The 22,808-nt window shown below is 31.0% G+C and overlaps 1 protein-coding gene across 1 annotated transcript in view; it reads right to left on the bottom strand.

Moving 5' to 3' along the window:
- Positions 1-22,224, bottom strand: part of LOC100877447 (A-type potassium channel modulatory protein KCNIP1) — a gene marked incomplete at its 5' end in the record, with an annotated part of 79,262 nt that extends 57,038 nt beyond the window's left edge. The window contains 3 exons of the mRNA XM_012291770.2: positions 1,365-1,553; positions 7,195-7,524; positions 22,119-22,224. Coding sequence (XP_012147160.2) covers positions 1,365-1,553; positions 7,195-7,524; positions 22,119-22,224 — 625 coding nt within the window. The remainder of the gene's footprint in view (positions 1-1,364; positions 1,554-7,194; positions 7,525-22,118) is intronic.
- Positions 22,225-22,808: the final 584 nt, after the last annotated feature.

Below are 22,808 nucleotides of genomic sequence, written 5' to 3'. Positions count from 1 at the left end.
ATTGTGCTTTAAATTATTACATTTCTAAGTTATTATATTCTTAACATTCTGAGTTTTTATATTTTCAAAATCCAACTTTCCAAATTTTTAACTTTTCAACTTTCCAAATTTCCCATTTTCTAATTTTCCAATTCTCCAAACTTCCAGCTCCTAAATTTCCCAATTGCCAAATCTCCCAATTCCCAAATCTCCCAATTCCCAAACTTCCCAATTCCCAAATTTCCCAATTGCCAAATCTCCCAATTCCCAAATTTCTCAATTCCCAAATTTCCGAATTCCCAAATTTCCCAATTCCCAAATTTCCCAATTCCCAAATTTCCCAATTCCCAAATTTCCCAATTCCCAAATTTCCCAATTTCCAACTTTCCCAATTCCCAAATTTCCCAATTGCCAAATCTCCCAATTCCCAAATCTCCCAATTCCCAAATCTCCCAATTTCTAAATTTCCTAATTTTCAAATTTCCCAATTCCCAAATTTCCCAATTCCCAAATTTCCCAATTCCCAAATTTCCCAATTCCCAAATTTCTCAATTGCCAAATCTCCCAATTCCCAAATCTCCCAATTTCTAAATTTCCTAATTTCCAAATCCCCACATTTCCCAATTTCCAAGTTTTCCATTTTCCACATTTCCAAGTTTCTGAATTAAAGACATCTAATTTCCTAAATGATAAAATCATCTAATTTCCATATTTTCAAACTCCTAAGTTCCTAAATTAAAACACCAAATTTTTACATTTTCAAATTTAGAATCCTCAAGTTCCTAAATTTTCAAATTTTCAAGTTTCCATTTTCTCATATTCCTAAATTAAGAACGTCCATACTCGTGCATTTTTAATATTACTCAAAATGTACATCTCTACAGTATTAATTCACAAAATTTAAATTTAAATTTCCAAACTTTTTTCCAAATAAATTCAAAAATTTCCTAATTTCCAATAAATGCGAACTCTCCCAATTCAAAACTATAAAAGATATGAATATAACATATATTAAATGTATAATATATACCATATTTAAATATAAGATATAAAATTAAAATATAGATACAACTAAATATTAAAATTTCTCTACAATAAAACAGCAGAACTTTTCTCATATCTGAAATTTCATTTACTCCCTCACAACTAACTGTTTCTGAAACCGTATTCAAGCGGCGTATTTCATGAAAACACGCGAACGTATGTAAGTGCTGAAAAAAGAGGAATCTTGAAAGCTTGAGAGAGTTTAGAGAGACAGAGTGGATAGAGTGAGTTTAATTAAACGGATCAAGATGCTGTTCGCTTTCCCACGGGTTTTAGCCGCGTTCATCGTTAATTTAAAACGGTAGTAACACTTTTCAGATATTATATCATAACGTGCTTACCTCCTTGCGGAAAGAACTGTGAGTAGATGCACTTGAAAGTTTCCTCCCTGACGACTCCTGTGGGACATTCTGCCTTGAAGCCACGATATATTCTCTTCAGCTCTGCCTCGGTGAATCTTGTGGCCCGACAAAGACTCGCCAAAGAGTCAGGTCTGTATCGTGGCGTCTGTTCTTCTTCGTATTCTGAGTCTTTAAAAAGAAACATATTTTATTTAAACAAGAAATCAAATCAAATCAAAGAAATCAAATACTTGGACGATATCTACGTAACTTTAGAACATAACCTCTTTTGCTTTTATTAATCTGAGCATCTGCTGCCATTTTGAACACCATAGACGCCATTTTATGTTTACAGATATAATACGGACATTGACTGTAAATAGACACTTCAACGAAATTATTTAATTCTTTATATAGTTGTTATTGACTTATTAAATGCAAAAAGGTTTCTGTATTAAATGAAGCTTGCAAAAGGTTCAACTACTTGTGGAAAGTTAATTATATGAAAAGTCTAATTTTGTGAAGAAAATTTATATCAGACAGAATAATGAGTTTACAGCAAAAATCATTGCAAACGATATTATGCATTTTATAGAGCAACTTTAAATTACGTAATTTATGTATAATGGAAACATTATTTATTATTTGTGTATGTTAAAGTTGTAGATCTAATTCATTATTAAAACCTTGTATATATTGTAATTATGAGAATGATAGGTTAACTGAAAATTTATTATATAACTCTTAAGTTTTATAATTTATACTCATCGAGTAAAATATTATTCAATATGGATCTAATTCGCGATTAATACCTCGTACATCATAATTTGATAGCTGAAAACTGTTCTTTGATCCCCTAATGGCGGTATTTCAATCGCACAGGCATTTCGAAAGCGCAGATAATTAACACTCGCACGTTCATATCTCTTTTTCGTTCAATTACAATTTGAAACACGTGCGATCGACACACCAATCACGGCAACGTACACTGACATGTTTTAAATGAATTTTTTTCCCCTCCGAGTGGCAAGCAATCTATTGTCAAGTTGTTTCGATGTACATCGACGTATGCTTTTATTCGTTTCGATTAAACGAGGCGTTGGAGTGTAGGTTGGGAAATGCTTTTGAGAATTCAGTTACCTTCCATGCGAACGAAAGGCGACGCTTGTGCGAACAACGCGAACACAATTTAGCAGAAATTGTGCGTTCAATGGAAATTATTACCTGTTTCTTTTTTTATGCTGATTTATGCGAGAATTTTGGAACGATTTTCTTCGAATATTAGGAATTTGTTGGTATGGAACTAATTTTTAATGACAGATGTAAATGATGTATTCTATATTGTTAATCTGAGTAGTATCTTCTAAATGATACATTTAAGTGATATATTCTAAATGATAAATTTAAGTGGTATATCCTAAATGATAAATTTAATTGATATTCTTAAATAATAAACATAAATAATATTTCTTTAATGAGAAAATTACATGATATATTCTCAATGATATACTATAATGGTGTATTCTAAATGGTTAACTTGAATGATATATTTTAAATGATTAATCTGAGTGATATATTCTAATTTATAAACCTAACTGATATATTTAATTGGTATTTTCTCAACGATAAAGCTAAATAATATTTTTAATGGCAAACTTAAATGATGTCTTCTAAATGGTAAACCTACATGAAATTTTATAAATGGCGAACCTGAATGACATTTTATAAATGGTGAACCTGAATGACATTTTTAAAATGGCTCACTTGAATGATATCTTCTAAATAGTTAATTTGAATGGCATCTTCTAAATGGTAAATCTAGCTGATGTCTTCTAATTGATAAACTGAAATAATGTATATTTTCTGAGAATAATGTATAATCTTCTAAAAAGAAACAGTCTATTCTAGAGTTTTAAGGGACACGTTTTTGGTAGTAACTTCAGAACATTTTTCATGATTACAGAATCATCTTTTCACATTTTATATAAATTCTGTATATATTATTTATTAATTTTGAAGTGTCATATATGTTATTCGAACTACTGTATTAATGCGTGTATAATACATTGTAAAAAATATATAAAATGTAATAATATTTTATTTAATTTTAGTCCCACTTCTTAGCATAGGTATTGAGGTGTCCTCTTTAAAGCACCGCTCTAACCTTGATAATATACCTTATTAGTATACTATGCCTGTAATATGTACTGTATTACTGTATTAATGTACTAATGCAGTACATGCTAACTTGCCAACGTGTTATTTTGAAAGCATCACTCTGACCTTGATAATATACCTTATTAGTATACTGTGCCTATAATATGTACTGTATTACTGTATTAATGTACTAATGCAGTACATGCTAACTTGCCAACGTGTTCTTTTGAAAGCACCCCCTAACCTTATTAGTATACCTTATTAGCATGCTGTGTCTATAATATATATAATAACTATAATACTTATAATAACTTTCCAACAACACTAACATTATTCTCCCAATTGAACGATTGCTCGTCCACATAACAGAGAAATAAATATTTGAAGACGCACGAGCGATAAATATACGGCAATGATAGTCGTTCAGTGAAGGATCGAGGAAAGGTCGATTGAAGGCGAGTCAGGCACAATAAACCTAAGGACACGTAGAAAAGTGGCTAACGTGCACGTACCCTCGAGGAAGCATGGTGGAGTCATGCAACATAGATGGCCCGAGTAAAGCACGTGAGGAACTTCGGAGACTCGTTGCAACAGAGCTCAGGAGACTCACACGTTTCAGGAAAATGTGTTCCAGCCTTTTCATGGGATGCAATTCAAGCGTATGGTGGGATGCACGATAAATTGCCGCGAACATATTTGCTTTCTGGAATATAGTTCGCTCGATTTCTGAGTTCGACGTTGTCTACCATGTTTTGGACGCACTTCAGATATGCATTGGTTCAATACTCTGCTCGTGATACAGTTTGATACAACTATTTCGAACTTACTCATGTGGAAATTATTTCGTGGGAAGTGTATCATAGTTCTGTACAATTTTACACTGTTATATGTAATTTAAATGCACCAACTGTGATTTAACTGTCGTAATAATTTCACCATCATTTAACCTGAGTTGAATATTGTACTAGTATTTAATATTAGTTGCATGTTAATTTGATAAATTACTGATTCTATTACTGATAGTAATATTATTAATTTTAAGTTATGTACTATTAGGTTATGTTTGCAAGTACTATATAATATTTTTTTTAATGCAACTAGTATATTTAATATACCATCATTTGAGTTGAATATTGTACCACCAGCATCTGACATCAGTGGTATATGAATTTAATAAATTGCTTTTGTTACTGATCCTAATGTTATTAATTTTACGTTATGTACTATTAGGTTATGTGTGCAAGTGCTATATAATATCTTTTTAATGCAACCAGTATATTTAATATACCATCATTTGAGTTGAATATTGTACCGCCAGCATCTGATATCAGTGGTATATGAATTTAATAAATTGCTAAATTTGTTACTGATCCTAATGTTATTAATTTTAGGTTATGTACTATTAGGTTATATATGCAAGTACTGTATAATATTTTTTTTAATGCAATCAGTATATTCATAAATTATATATTACTGAATATATGTACATATGTATTTCTTTAATATCTTTTCTAATATAATATTTTCATCTCTTACAATTCTATTTCAACGACTTTAACTTTAATGTCTCTCCAACATAAAGATTCTTGTTAACTAAAAAACTGATCGTAATTAAACATTTTATCTTAAAATTATGAAATATTTTAAAAGATTTTTAGTGGGGTTATGATAGTTACTTTCATTTATACACAAATAATTATTTTGAAATAGAATTTGAGCGTACTCGAGTTAAATGAGAAGTAATCAGAAAGGATGCCAGCGTGCGCATCAAGAACCCCGATTAAGTTAACTATAATCCTGTCGAAACATTAGGAACTTTCCTTGAGCTGCCTAATATCTGGAAACTTTGGCTAACGTTAACCGCAAAAATTTAAACTTTGAAAATCCCTAGGATCTATGCTTCAAAGCTACCTACTATATTTCAAGTATTTTCGTCTCTGTACTGAATACACGAATACATTTACCTGATTTTAATCATACAGATATTTTACATTGTTGGATGATTTTCAGAATAATGTGTAGATTCAAATTTTTAGATTTTGATTGATTATGTACATATTTTATTTGATACTGATAATTAGTGTTTGTTAAAACAGATAAACGAAATTAATACTAAACCTACCGACATATAATGTATACTTACTTTGAAATTAAAAATGAAGTTAAAGAATAAATAAACAAACAGAACATAAATTAATACACACATTTATTCTGCATCTCGATGAAAATCAATACTGATTTCAAGAAATGTGCTTTAACAAAATTTGTACCTTATAATAAGAAACTTGTGGAGCATTTGACCAGTTTGGTAGTTTTAGCGTTAAAATACTATACCAGTTTTTATTCAAGAACCTCGACAACGCAAATTATAATTACATCTAAATTAAAAATTTAAGTGTTCTAAAAACATAAGAGGTTTACCATGAATGCGTCATGAGCACAGTTCGTCACTATAGTACAAAGGGTTAATCTACCCATCACTGTTCTACAAGACCATTCTGGGTAGAATAACCGCACTTACGTTCCAACCTAATTCTATGTTTGAACGTGTTACCACGTTGTCTACCACAGTGCAAACTAACATATCTGTCACATAACACAGATTATTAAGAACAAGGAACTTAATCTTTTAAGTACTTAATCCCTGTTAAGAACAAGTGTACTAACTCTTTCTTAAGAAGAAGGGTTATTTAAATTATTAAGATAAAGTGCAATTTATTATCTCAACAGTGAGACTGTCAAAAGTTTCCTTCATTTACTTTTCTTATGAAAAATTAATTAAAATTGCAGTACGGATTACCGACGAGTATTATGAAAATCAAATGTGATAGTGTTAAAATATATTTTATCAAATGTCTTGGAGAAGAATGAAAAATCTACTTAAAATGTATTTTATCAAATTTCTTGGAAAAGGGTGGCAAATCTACTATTTTATCATTTACTCTATGATCTCTATTTGAAGTGCGAAAGGACGTCTTGACACTCAATACTTGATAGTATTGAAATACTGTACGAGAAGTGAAACTCAGATTTCTAAAAAGAAAATTTGGGTGTCCACTTAAAAAAAAAGAGAAACTATGCCTTCATAATTCTTATTACTATTCTTACTCAGTGTCAAACAATCTCAGACCCTTAAACCTAATGGTGTCAGTACAGTTTTCTTAGACACTGTTTAACTATGCCAGTAACTGATGGTAATAGACCTTGTCTGATCTGTCGTTAGAAAAAAAACGGCATGGGAAGAAACCATTGTCTCCTTCCAATGATAGACCTAGTACAAATCAAACGTAGTACAATCAAAGATTCAGTTACTAGCATAGTGTAGAGTCTACTCTCTAGACAGCCCCTTATGAAGAGAACAGACAATGTTTCACATCATTAACCCCTTCCCGTGCCATTTATTTAGCAGATACATCACTCAAGACTAACTAATCAGGGCTATAACATTAAACCGAACAAAGAAAATTAAAATGTGTTGCGTATTTTATAGTCTGGGATCCTTGATAACGCAACTGACAGCTGCACTTAAATTTGAAGTTAAAGAGTATTCAAAATTTAAGTAGAGTTTGTCACATTTGAGTAGTAAGTGCGTTACGAGTCAGACTCATCAAAGCACGGGAAGGAGTTAAATTCAATACTTATACTTTACTAATAATCCAACAAAATACAGTACCTAATGCGAATTTGACGCCGGTCCAAGCCTGCCGTATGTAGTTGATCAGCCTCCTGTAGAGCGGTCGGGGTGGTCTCTTCGTGGAGGTGCCTTCTTCTTCGTCCCCCTGGCTGTCGTTGTCCAAAGCGTCCGGTGGTGGTCCCACACCAGTTAGCGTACCAACTTGATTCCTCTCGCCAAGGATATTCACAACTTCCCGTAGTTCAGGCGCTACGCCCTGCAGTCCTGAAGAGTAATTCGCGGGGGCGACGCCTGAACCGATGAGATTCGCGCCGCCCCCGCGATCCCTGCCTCGTCCCCGGCTACCTCGACCCCAGGTGGTACCGCTACCTTCGAGATTTTTTTATGTCGAATTAAGTCTGATTTACTTTGGTAGAGCATACTAGAGCTAACGGGGTTCGCTTAGAAAAGACTATACTATTAACCCTCCGCATATTTCTCTTTGAGGTATATTGACTAGCTAAAAGCAAAGTGTATGTACAATTTCAGTTATTCTATCAAAGTCTAATAAGGATTTAAAGTATTTAGTCTATAAAGTATTTTCATCCTGTATATTTCTATATACCCTGCATGTCATGGATAACTTATGAAGTGTTGTCAGAAAGTTTTGTTTTAAAAGTTTCTAAGATTTGGAGAGATATTTTGTAGTATAGATTTTGAATTATTCCAGTACACATTGAGTTTGATAATATCAGTATAAAGACTATTTTTATTGTAATAAATAGTTAAATAATAAAAGTTAAACATCTTTATCTGATTGAACTATGTACAAAATGTCCATCAAATATCCATAAAATGTTAGAGTATCAACCTGCTATATAAACTTCGTTTCCTCAACTATTCTATTCTATTAGCAGCTAAATTCACGACCTTCTTAAACATAAGAAGTATAAATAGAAGCATAATATTTTTCTAAAAAGTTTAAATTCTATTACACATTCTTTTCATAAACATGACCGTGGACTAAAGATTAAGAATTGCAGTAATAACAAGAAAAATATATCTTGCAGATAAAAATTTAATTACATTACTGTCACATATGTTTGTTTAATCTCTAACAGAGTAACTGTACAAGAAATAAATGATCGTTATAGTGCTATATTTGCGTTTGCGTCACGAACACGTTTCTGTACATTTCATGCAACTTTACTTGATTTTTAATCTGATTCTAGTGTCCTACATTTGTTTCATAACATTGAAAATAAAGTATTGATTGCAGTGATTAGGAGCCACTTTTCACGATAATTGAGAACTGTAATAAAGATTGCAGAGTTAATGCGAACATATTATTAATTTTAATGACACCTGGATTGAAAACTGTGATTCATAAGATTTTAATAATCGAATCTATAGAAGAAATATAAACGTTATTTAGTTGCTTAACAAATTTTAGTAGGAAATTTACTAGCCATTTGTGCGTTTATTTTCAATAAACAAGTAACGAGTTCAGTGATCAAATTTCTTTTACCAGCTTTAGTATACTCTACTATAATCATAATCGTGATATAGTGAGATCGTAAACTGATGCCTCAAAAAGCGACAGTAAATACTCTCTTGGCATTTAGAGTGCACTATATTTTATTTTGGAGTTCCATTCAAAATATATTGCATAAAATAGATCGTACTGAACATTTCTTTAGACGATCTTATTTCAGATCTTTACCTTTTTCAAATTATTTTTGCGAAGAAGGATTTTGTGCACTTTAAGGATTTTAGAATCTCATTTTATCATGGCGTGTTCTATCAAGGTAGAACCAAGATATATTCTATCAAGGTAGAATTCAAATATTTTCTATCAAAGTCAAGCATGGTTTACGTTGCTATAATTACTTGTACCAATCACTTACTCTTGAATATTATTAGTTAATTTTTCTAGTATCAAACAATTGACAAAATTATTTTGTAATACGTTTAAAAGGGACAATTTACATTTTGAATGGTCTAAAATACATTTAATACTTTTGGAAATATTTTCTTATAAATTTATACTTTGAGGGTTTTCACCCCTTTAATATGGGTTTTAGAAAATATGAGTACATAAACAAATACCAAACAATTTTATCAAAATGGAGTTTGTCAATCATATGATCTTTCTGTCAACGCAATTTACTATTTGTACAAGTAATTTTTCATAACAATGTAAACTTTGCTTTTTTGTAAAGAAATCGAATGTGGTTTATGGGTTTGATGCATGGTATATGGTGAAAATCAGCTTCGAGATTTACCCAAAAGCAGTTTCAATGTTTTAATTAATATATGTAGTTCGAATATTTTATTCTTATAACTTTCATTAGACTAATAATTAGAAAATTGCTTCATGTCTCCTGTTAAACCTACTTTACTCTAAATGTAATTTTTATTTATTCTTGAATTATATAAATCAAACACACTCATATAAAATTTGTGAAATAAAAATATTTTTAAACGAAATATTAAAACCAAGAATGAGAAGAATTACAGATAATTTCATTTTTTCATAAAATATAAAAACTTGTAATCTAGTATGCTTTTACACATCAAGAAAAAAAATAATGCAAATTATTTTATTAAATTTCCACAAAATATATAAATGTATTATCTTCTATTCTTTCGCACATCAAGATAAAAAATAATGCAAATTATTTCATTGAATTTCTACAAAATATAAGGATCTATAATCTTGAATTTTCTTGTACTTCAAAATCAAAAATAATGTAAATTATTTCATTAAATTTCTACAAAATACAAGGATCTATAATCCTGCATTTTTTTGTACTTTCACATAAAAAATAATGCAAATTATTTTATCAAATTTCCGCAAAATATAAGAACCTACAATCTTATATTCTTTTGTACATCAACACCAAAAATAACGTAAACTATTTTATTAAATTTTCACAAAGTATAAAAATCTATAATCTCATATTCTTCCATAAACCAAAAATAAAAATAAAACAAACAATTTTCTTCAATTTCCACAAAACATAAAAACCTGCAATCTTGCAACATCTCTAAACGTACGAACCCCGTCCGCCTCTAACCTCGACACTGATCCCATGTTCCGATAAACATATAATTTGTGTTTCTGTTACAAAGTTAAAGATGCCACTGTTAACCCGGTTAGCAGTTTTCTTAACCTTAGTTAGCTCATTTTCCTCAATTTATCACGGTTAACTCGAGTTGGAGAAGCAGCATTTACGGTTGCCGGTTTACACGCAACAACGCTCGGTAAAGATAGTTTGAGGGAAGGAAGTCTCGAAAGCATATTATAGTTGCTAGACACTGACGTAACTTCCATCAAAACCTCTGTTCCAGATCTACATACGTACACAGTTACACAGTACGCCAGAACAATCAGAAAGATTAGACCAAGCTGAGCTTAAACCGAGTATCCTTCGGGCAGGATGTTGCTGCTTTGGGTAAATCACGAACGTGAATCTCGTTCGTTGGTGTCGCGAAAAAATGTCTGAATTTTTAACGAGAACACGGGAAACCTGTTAAAGCGTCGTTGGCTTAGTTTCAGTTTCGGTTCGCGCATTTAATCGGTCAAATATTCATGGCCGTGAAAAAAGATCTTCAATTAACGAGAATTTCGTTATCGAATCATTTCAATCGCCGTATTATACGCTAGGATTTATATCATTGACGTATTAATTTTATATTCTCTTTATGGTACTTTATGGTTTTGGGCATTTTGAAATTGTCAGTGAAGAAATATCTTTTAAAATATTTTGGGTATTCAGTAAGTATAATAATCAATCTGTTAAATATAAATAACTCTGCTAAATTTCATTTAATTCTATGAAAGATATTTATAGAATTTTAAGTAAAACTTGTTAGGTGAAATTTTAAACAACCATTAGATAAGAATCATGTATATTTTAGAAAATTGTAATGAATTACCTATGAGTATCTGTACCTCGCATTATTCAGAAGCGTAATAATAATAAACGTGGCAGCCTATATCCGACCGGTTTGTAATAAACTTTGAATAATTAGAGGCAGTAGTTATGGGAACAAATTATACGGTTAAATGATAGCAACGGTCAGACTTCCTACATTAAATAAGGGTGTAATTATGCTCGGGAAATTAAACGATGGCACAATGACTTCCAAACGGGATGATAACAGATCAGCGTTAAGCAATTAATATCTTAATTAACCGAATTCCGTTTAACCATTCCGGTAAAAGCAAAATTGTGTTCAAGTAATTAGCTCGATAAAAGTTTTCTATTTTTAGTGAAACTATAATTGTTACGCTTGTTTTCGTTTTGAGTTTATTCTGAATTTCAGTTGCGTTCAATACATGTCAAAGGACGGTCATTGTACTGCGCAACTCGGTTGAAATCTTGTTTAATTTTGACCCGAACGATGTTACAGTGTATAGTTTACGTCTTTGATCCGGTAAATTTCCTAATTGCAATCAGCTGTGTGCACTATTAATGTTAGATATGGACCAGGATGACCATAGCAACCCAGATATCCAGTGACACGGAATAAGATGCTTAGGCTTTGGCTATCTGATGTGACAGCTCTATAAATTGCTGAATATGATGGTTATTGTATTCATTATACTGTATAATTTATATATTTGCATTTTCTAGTTTAATGTGATGTAGTCTCATTTTGTTAAAGTATCTTTCATTTTTGATTCGGGAATATTGTCTCTGAATTTTGTACTAAGATGTAGGTCTCAAACACTTAGGTCTCAAATATTTAGGTTTCAAATACATTTTGAAGTACATTAAATATTACATATTTAATACTGTTTCAGGTATTTAAACATTCAGAGCTAATCGTGAATAATATAGTTATTTTTTGCAGTAAATGAGTTTTGAAGTAAATACATTTTATTTTATCGAATATGACTTTAATGGAGGACTAATTGTATCTTTTGATGTAACAGTTGTACTTTTAACTTGTAGCGATGATAATACACTATAAAGTTTTGTTTGAAATGGAGATATACTTTTGAATAAAGTTTAATTAAATTAGAGCTGTGCTTCATAAGTTTAATTTATGTTAGAGCCACACTTTTTGAGTTTAATTTATTTTGAAGCTATACTTTTCAAGGATAATTTAAATTAGAGCTATGGTTCATAAGTTCAATTTAAATTAGAGCCATACTTTTTAAATTTAACTTAAATTACAACTATACTCTTCAAGTTTAATTTATATTAGAGCCATACTATTCAAGTTTAATTCTGAGAGCCATACTTCTTAAGTTCAGTTTAAATTAGAGCTATACGTTCTAACTTTAATTTAAATTGGACCTCTGTTTTCTAATAAGGTTTAATTATAAGGATGCCTATATTTCACACAGACACTTTTACAAACATTATTATCGTCCGATTTCTCTCTTCGTTCTTCTCTAACAAGTTTTTAATAAAATGCGACGTCGTCGTGCTTTCCCCAAGGTTTTATGGGGAAAGCATCCTAATTTTGCTCTTTTGGGAAAAATACAAGTTGAAAGACTCTTTAATTCATGGTGGTCCTAAACCAATTCTGACCCTTGTCTTCTCGTACATAATTTAAATTAATTTATAATTTCAATAAAATGTAATGAAAATTTTGAAATTTTAATAAGTTATACTTATCAATGATATATAGTGGCAATCATATATCATCAGTTTTCACTACTTTTTACATTCTTCCCATAGTCAAACAAACTGTCTCTAATAAAAATTAATGAGCTTCCAATCGACTACAAATTGCAATATTAGGAATTTCAAAGAAGTTTTACTTGTTTGAACATTTCGAGTATGTATATCTGACTATATAGCACAATACATGGCATTAAAATAAATTTAATAAATTCCATACATTTGTTGGGGATATTACAAACTATCGAACGTGATCGTGGTACATTAATTGATAAACAAAAGATTGTTCTGTACCAAGTACCTAACATTATACATATATGTATACGTGAACATCGTCCTGAAAGATTATTTTCTATCGTGTAGTTGCCATCGTTCTGTTAACATCGATTTATTGTATAATAATATTATTTCAACCAGTTAAATATGTTAGACAACTATATCCGTCATGGAAATGTGGCAGAATTTTGTATCATGACGACTATATCCGTTACGGAAATGTGGCAGAATTTTGTGTCATGACGACTATACCCGTCATGCAAATATGGCAGAATTATGTGTCATGACGACTATATCCGTCATGCGTAAAATTTTGTTACAATTTGACATTTAAATTGAAATTGTGGGGAAAACTAAATTATATTCGTAAATTGTAATATATTTAAAATGTTTAAAGGTCAACACGAAATGAAATAAACAAATAAAAAGTGTAAATGATTTGAGATGGATTCATAAAACCTTGAGAGCTAACTCGTCATCGCTTGATTATCGCGACACACTGGTGCGCGCTTTGCAGAAGGTCGCCACAGTTAACTGGTTAATAAAATTTTGAATTATGTTTGGATTAACATCCAATCGCTAATTCTGTGTCTTGATATCTCTCGATCATCTTAATGTCTCAATATCTGCGTAATTCTAATAAAATTAAACTTGCCCTAATTTTGAATTAACATCTCCTCACAGATCTATCACATATTTCATTTCATTTCACCAAAAATCCCAAAAATTTCACCAAAAGCTAACAATTTTATCACAAAAGTTCATTGATAAAAGTCTACAGCTACAAAATTCTTTCTATACTCTCCTTTTTCACAAAGAAAATAAAGTAATTCCTAAGCAAAGTGTACGTGCAATGCAGACACGTCGACGTATACAAAATTGTTCTGTAAGTGAAGTTACATATCAGAATTTATTACGAGCAGCAGAATTTTGTGTTGCAGAAGGTGGAATGTAATTTGAACATTTACATTACAGACATGCACCGCATAATATTTAATTTTCAGTTACTTATATTATCCTGTACACGTTTTTCATCTCATTTCCGTTTGAATACGAGGCGTTGAGGTTATGTATCATGCATAAGGTTAAGAATTGTATATTACACCAAAGTAAGAAATAAAATGATATTACTGTGTTATGTTTCTGTGTTACTTTCTTTATTTAGTTTAATATCGACTTCACTTGTTTATGGAATAAAAATAACTTCGAGAAACTTGTTTTATAAGTAAATTTATTTAATTAATATCGATGGATCAAATGAAATATTGATGACAATTGAATCAATTAAGTTTCTTTATAATTTCACAAATAATAGCAATTTTCAAGTTAGGATTATTGAGTTGTTTTGTATATTTAGAAATGATATTCATAATTTTTGAAGGGTGTCAATGTGGCTTAAGGAATAATAGCCTATGTTTTAATTTGGTATGTGAATTATGGTTATGTTAATTTTAATGAGAGTTGTTTTAGGAGTTATTTATTGAGGATATCCTTAATTGAGGAGGATACATAAGTCTTAATTTTGTATCTAATTAAGAACAAATCTTGTTTTTATATGAAAAATGTGACGATCAAGAAGAAAAGATCACACGCTAAAAAATTTCAAGATTGGAAACTTAAGTATCAGGAAATTCAGAGGTTTTAGTATTTGCAAAATTTAGATTTAACTATTTGAAAATTCAGTAAGTTGGAAATTTAAGAAATCTGAGAATATGAGGATTTACAAATTTGGGATTTTCGGATTTGGAACATTTCAGAAAATGAAGATTTATAAATTTGGAAATTGCAAGATCTGGGAGTTTGGAGATTTCAAGACTTTAGTAATTTGAAGACTTGAACATTTGGTAAATTGAGGATTTAGAATTGTGGAAATTAAAAATTTGAGGACTTGAAAATTTGAAAATTTAGGGACTTGGAAATTTGAGAATTAAGAAATTTGGAAATTTGGAGATTTGGAGATTTGGAGATTTGGAAATTTGGAAGCTTGGAAGTTTGGAGATTTAGAAATTTGGAAATTTGGAGATTTAAAAATTTGGAAGCTTGGAAGCTTGAAAGTTTGGAAATTTGGAAATTTGGAAATTTTGAGATTTGGAAATTTGGAGATATATAAATTTGGAGATTTGGAAATTTGGAGATTTGGAGATTTGGAAATTTGGAGATTTGGAAATTTGGAGATTAAGAAATTTGGAGAATTGGAAATTTGGAAGCTTGGAAGCTTGAAAGTTTGGAAATTTGGAAATTTGGAGATTTGGAGATTTGGAAATTTGGAAGCTTGGAAGCTTGAAAGTTTGGAAATTTGGAAATTTGGAGATTTGGAGATTTGGAGATTTGGAGATTTGGAGATTTGGAGATTTGGAGATTTGGAAATTTGGAGATTTGGAGATTTGGAAATTTGGAGATTTGGAGATTTGGAAATTTGGAAGCTTGGAAGCTTGGAAGTGTAGAAATTTGGAAATTTGGAAATTTGGAAGCTTGAAAGTTTGGAAATTTAGAAATTTAGAAATCTATAGGATTGAAAGTATAAAAATTCGAAATCTTGTCACATATAAACTCATAAGTTTACATATCTTTTCTCCTCAAAAACAAGCCTAAGTTATATCTAAACACATTAAATAAAACGTTAATGTTACATCAACGTCCACATCAAACATACACTAACAACCCTACATAATTAATCGAAATTCAACCATAATACGTTAAATTTACTGAAAGATTGAATAAGGTTTTAAGCATCTGCCAGTGGGGACAAGTCTGATACGTTTATCGTGACATGCAAGATAAGATTCAGAAGTCAACTAGGCATGCCTTGCCTTCCCTTATCTCCTACCCTGGTTCACTTAACACGATTACGCTTTAATAACGATGTTAAACATCACACCTGAACCCTAATCTACGCCTACATTTACTTTTTCCCTCACTGAAACAAAACTGTGTAGACTCTATTCGTAAAGCAAGAATCTCTTTCAATAAAAATGCAATTCTTTTGTTCTAAACCGTTTTCACAGCTTAACAGTCCGAGTATCGCTGAACCATTTTGTCTCGGAAAAATCAACATATGAATAAAACCACCGGCAACACCCACTCCTACATTTACCAATTAATATGCCATCGCATATCGATTCTTCTCTACAAAACATTCGCTTAAAAATGCTGCTCTGTTTGCTTTTCATTCAGGATAGAAAACATGTGTTTTTAAAACGGACAAACATTATTTATATTTAATTGTGTATAGACAACGCGAATCTCTACAGCTTCTTTGCTTAAATTGCTGTTTATAAAACTTTTTGTACACCCGATTCTTAAATTCGAATTTTATTAAAAGGGAATCCAGTGTTCTCGTTATGATTATAAAACTAATCTACTGATCTACCTTTAATTAACATACGTAAAAGGTATATTCTTACATGATTTTGAAAAAATGTCACGATTCTCTTTGGGAGAGAAATATTTTCTGCTGATTCGAATATGAGCTTGAATGAATTGAATGAGAATGAAATTTTACGTCCACAAACATGTAGTTTTTTATTTGAATAATAATCTATTGGTAGCTAAAACTAAGAAATGTAAATCTACTGGTTATTAATTCTATGTACCATTTTGTCTCAAAAGTACCACAAAATTTAATTTCAATCAAATAGAAAAATATTACTTTTTCGTGGAACTAATTTTGTTTAGCTATAACTGATATGCAATTTTATGTGTAGTGAGTCAGTTATGAATTGAAACGATTAATTACAAATATTTGCTTTTAATAACCAAAACTCGAGTTCTATAAACTTTTGCATCAAGGACAAAATTATAATATTACAGTAACTCAATTTTCATTACTTTTCAGAACTTTTGTGGAAAAATTAGAAATTTTGTACTTAAAAATAGAAATAATATTATTATTGCTATGAGTGATTTTCTTAAATAATGTTCTGACTATTTTCACAAAAAAAATGTCTTCTGCATCTAAGAAAAAATATCAACACATATTTTAATTAAAGCTTCCATTAGAAAATGGTATACAACAAATTCAATTTTGTGGTACTTCCGTGTTAACCATTTTCCAAAATAACATACCATTTATCATATTACAGGACGTTAAAAATTTGAATATTTCCCTATGAATATTCACGGTATGAAGTAACGCTACCGAAAGAAAAGAATGGAAGAAGTTAGATAATCACGAAAAAGCATCCAAAAAGTACAAGAATATAGATTACTATTCGAATAAAAATTTGCGAGAAGATTGATCACATTTCGGGGATGAAGAAGATACCTTGACGTTTTTTATAGGAGGGGAGCCCCACCACAGGGCCACAGCCCCCCGCGCTCCCCGCAACAGAGGAGCTGATGGTTGCAAGGCAGGGAGCTCCCCGACCTCCTGCCCCACGTCGTTCCAAATCACGTCGTCTGCACCCACCTCCACCCCCGCCACCACCGCCACCCCCGGCGGACAACACCACGACGGGTCCAGGGGTACGTTTACGTGCCCCTTCTCGTGCGGAGCCCCTTCTTTTTGAGGAGGGCCCCGCGAACTCCTCGAGCCGTAGTCGCAGGCTTCTTCGAGCCCTGCAATCAATTTTATTTTAACTTCTTCTCATCCTTTATGCTATACCTTTCGAATTACGCTAGCCGACAAATAATGTGCTGTCACTTAGTATGTCGATAACGCCCCTATCTCACGCATTACTCACGCACCTCCACACTCTGTCGCAGACTAAGGGAATGTTCACACCATGCCAGTCGTGCTAGTAGTACGAGTCAGGGGTTGTCAAATTTTAGCGTTTCTTTCTTTGTATCAGGCGTTTCGTACTTTACCTGAATCTTCACATTGAAAGGACATTGAATCTTATGTTAAAAGAGGGCGGGTCAAATGTGGCATAGTGGTTGATGGAAGCAAGGCAAGAAAGAAACCATTTTCCTTTCACAATAACAGACCAGGTACAGGCAAAGAAACGCAAAAATTCAACTATCTAATGGTCCAAGCTAGTAGTATGATTTACTGGTATGGTGTGAATGGTCCCTTATGCCAAAGCGTCAAGTGACGTCACTAACCTTGTTAGTAGATGGTTGAATTTTTTGTGACTTGCTTTGCGATTATCAGGTCTATTGTTAAAAAAAGATAAGAGGGGAAGGAACCATTTTCTTTTCTCTCGCAAGAATTTTTCTGAAAAAATTCGACTACCTATTGGCAAGGCTACTAGCACCAGATACTGATCTAACGTGTTGTTAGTACTATTAGTGCAGGTAAGTACTGCAGACAATTCTGCTTCTGGTGCGTAGGAGGCTGACCCAGGTTTAAAGGACGGCTTATTGTACTTTGATCAGTCCCAATGTGACGTTCTACCGTTCGTGGTTACCATTCAAAACGTTTGCCAATTGTCCTTGTTCTTTGAAGCGATTGTTTGACGTGATCGTTTGAGTAAACCCCTTAGTCTACAACATCGAGTCAGCCTTGTGACGCACGTTACAATTAAAATGTGACAGAAGTAAATCGTCTTTGCATGAACATCGAGTTTTGAGTATGATCAATTACAGTTTGTATAATTAAAGATCGCTAAATACAAAATATACCTTACATTTCAATATTTTTTATTTACTTCAACGCTGCAATAATAATTAGACAGCTGTGACTGAAGCATCTGCCGAAAAACTTATAAGCTAAAAGATTAATAGTTTCTACTGTAAATATATGTAATAGGTGTCTATTTTTTGTTGTGATCAATTGCGGCTATTGTTCTTGTATAGTTCGATCAAACCACAGGGTCCTCACACGCCAAGAACAGGGTTGTCTCCAGTATAATAAATATTCGATATCTATGAATCTGTTACGAATCTAACTCCTGACATTTCGAGGGTTCTTCCCCTAGTGGTGAGGATAACTTTTTTGGACCTATAAGTCATTTTCGTAGATATCGCATCTTAACTTGCTCGAGCATAGCGCAAGGAGTGACATAGGAGTGAGGAAGATAGTCTGTGAGATTTGGCACGCTATGTGTGAACGCTTTTTAAATGCGCGATTGTGCCATTAGTCAACAGATATCACTGATTCTTGGAAGTCTCTTGCGCCCCGAAAGCGGGATATTATCTGTCGGCTAGCGCATCGTATTGTATCTTAACGCTATATTTGCGGAACCCGTTAAAGTGATGGGTCTTGTAGTTCTTATTTTACCACTTTGACTGCCATGTCATTTATATGACACCTACATTTTCATACAGAAATTTATTTTATTAAGGATTTGTTCACTCGCCTAATTAAAAATATTTGTATTAATTTTCTAAAACTATGGAATAATATTACTATAATACAATATAAATGTAAAAAATATAAATATAAGTGTGAGATTTGTTGAAAATGGAAATATCTAATAAAATTATAAAAAGGGTAGAAACACGTAGCATTTAGATTGCAAGTTGGTAAGATACTTTTGTGATAAAAATAAGATAGGGTAATAAATAAGCGACATAATAAATTAATTTATGTAATTATTTTTGTAACTCAATTAAGGGTAACCTACGTCTTGACAGAAGTAATTTATTAATTTCTGTAAGTTGAACCGAGGAATCTAAGATTCGTCATTTTGACAGGTACCGTAAATCTAAGCGTTAATTTTAAGTTATGGAAGATGGAAGGCACTGAAATTTCTGAATTGAATATTTGTTACTTTTTAAATAAAAATGACTGAAAATGAATTTTAAATAGGATTCTCAAATGTAATTTAAATAGAATCTTTTAATAAAATTAGAGTAATATTTTTATGAATATGTGTTCTTTCTATCAATTAGATGTATGTAGGTTAATCAACCACTCTTTTCAAAAATAGTAAAAAATAGAATTTAACTAGAACGACCATATGTCCCATTGTTTTTAAATGAATTCATAAGTGAAAATATACCTTAAATTTTATACAAACATGACATTGTTATAGGTTGTTTTACATCTTGTGTTTGTTTAGTATCAATATCAGAGTACTGATCTTTCAAGGGTTAGCCATTTATTTACCTTATACTTTGATCACATCCTATTTTTAACCAATTTTCAGTTATTATTATTCAGTCAATTTTTAGTAAATATTCAGTTATTAATTTCCGTCGAAAAATGACATTTTTACCAAAAAATAACATACCGAATATTTGATGTTATAATTTCCATTAAAGCTTTCTCTACTAAACAAAAGTTATGTACACGTACAAATTAAATGCATAATCCAATTAAAAAATTTCCAATTAAGCATTTAATCCAATACAAAGTCTTTTTATCGAATTTTTCAATAGACCTTGTTCTTCAATTTCAATTCGTTTTGTTTTACAACACAAGTACTCTTCGTGACCTAATTTTTTTAATAAATTGTAAATATTTTGTAGACGGAATATATAATACAGAGTAACAATTATGAATTTTATAAAGTGAAGTACAAAGTGAAGTGAGTTCACAAAGTGAAGAATAATATAATATAAAGAACTAATACGTTAAATTTAAAATAAACACAATAAAAGTCTAATTAAAATTAAAATATTCTAAAAATGACTGTTTATCAAGTGTTTTATCAATTATGTTAATAATTAAACGCACATTCCACTGAAAATTTCGGTCCAAAAAAATATGTCCAATACCAGTTTAAAAAGGTCGGAGCGTAAAATTATTCAGTGAATCCGAAAGATTAAATAATAAGAGATAAAAACGTTTTAGTAAGAAATAAAACTGTTGAATTTCAGCAAGCAATAAAAACATTGAATTTCAATAAGGGATAAGAACATTGAATTTAAATAAGGGATAAAAACGTCGAATTTCAATGAAAGATAAAAAGGTTAAATTTCAATAAGAAATAAAAACGTTGAATTTCAAGGAGAAATTAAATCGATTAACACCGATTCGCTTAAAAAATTATAGACATACGCGTTCTTAATTTTCGTTTCAAGCTTAATTACAGATGTCTACACTGAACGTGGCTGTCAAAGTGTTATTAATTTATTTCAATTTAAATCATGTGTTATATTCAAATTTCGTGTCTTTCGAGAACGAAATTCTCGACGAACAGCCGAGAATTTATGAGAATTGTGATTTAAAATGGAGTTTTCCACACGTATCTGTTTTACGCCTGACGAGTTCGCTAAGCAAATCGAGTTTCTACTGGGCTGATTAAAAACAGTCTTTTCTACTGAACCTTTGTTCTCGTTCAACGTTCATAACCTCCACGTTCTCCTTTTATAACCGTGCTTCTTTCTTCCATATAAAATGCGATTAATGCCGTCAAAAATGTCTTCGTGCACATTGTTAAAGCTACTTTACTTCCATATTGCTTTTACACGGAACATAATAAATAATATCTGCAATTCGTTGATTGTTAAAAGCACAAAATTATGAACGAAACAAATTTACTTTGAGTATTTACATTTATTATTTACAATAATTTATTTTTGACAAATGACTAGAAATTTTTTAATTAAACACTTAATATTGGAAATGTAGGACTAACAAATTATTATAGTGACAATGGTTGACTATTTTGAAAAATCGCATAATATTCTATGTACAAAAAAATGTACTTTTTAACTGTTGCAGTAATTTATGTTTTTGAATAAAAATATAAATATTTATTATTATTTTTTCAAACACAAAGATGGTAAATAAATTTTTAGTGCGTGAGAACAATTTTTCACTGAATTAATTTGTCTGCTTTCAACAATAATTCACTAAATAATAATACTATCTCTCTTGTATCTATAATTAATACAACATATTCGTTATATTTCTGACGTTGATCTTGTACAATACACAAAATTATATATACTTCATTATTTCTGCATAAATAATTGAACATTTTAATACACTGAAATGATGTAATTACCTTTTAAAAAAGTCCATAAGCAAATTTTGTATGTTTCATTCACCAAAAGTTCAAAAGTCAACTAAAAGTGTATTAATTAAAATTATGATTCGAATCGTGGAAAATATGAATTTCTCCCAATTTTTTCCAGATATTTCGTAAATTTTAATTTTCATTACGGGAAAAGGAATGCCCTGAAAAACTGGAGTGCAGAAAATGGAATTTTTGTTTAACTCAATTATGTGCTCACCTTTTCTCAGGTGCAACCACGTTGTTTCCCTCTTCAAAGATAAAGTATTCAAATGAATCTTCAGTATATTATTTTCGCTGAGCAGGTCTCCGAAATTCACGCTGTATTAGTTGAATAAGAGCACTCGTGTTAATTCCAGTGGAAATATTCGATACTTCTGCACTGCACACTGTTGTTCTCGAATTTGTTACGACTTGAGACGATACGGAGGGATCCTCAAGGTCATCATAATGAGTGCACTTAATTTTGGATTAGTGTGTCTTCCAGGTGATTTTCTGTGTTAGTATCTGAAACAGGCAAAGAAGAAATTTAGGTTAGTTTTAATACATAATTATTTACTATTTATTAGTATTATTTTTATGTATTAAGTAATTGTCTAAATAAAATTGTTTTTGTATATTAAGTAATTTTTTAAATAAAATAATTTTTGTATATTAAATAGTTTTCTGTATTTTAAGACACAGGAAGCTCAACACAGTTTAATACGCAAGTGTCACAAAAGAACATCTATGTAGTATTGTTTAAATATAAGTTATAAATTTAGGAATTTAAGTTTCTTCAAAATTTTATGTTCAGTATTTATTAATGTAAATTCAGAGGATTTTAGGCAAATACTATTTTCAAATTTTTTCTTTTGTGGTATATCTACATATGTGACATATAGCAGTATTCATATACAGTACATATACA

The sequence above is a fragment of the Megachile rotundata genome, chromosome 5 (assembly GCF_050947335.1).
Source record: "Megachile rotundata isolate GNS110a chromosome 5, iyMegRotu1, whole genome shotgun sequence".
NCBI lineage: Eukaryota > Metazoa > Arthropoda > Insecta > Hymenoptera > Megachilidae > Megachile > Megachile rotundata.
The sequence above is the reverse complement of the archived record's forward strand: the minus strand, read 5'-3'. Positions and strand labels throughout refer to the sequence as shown.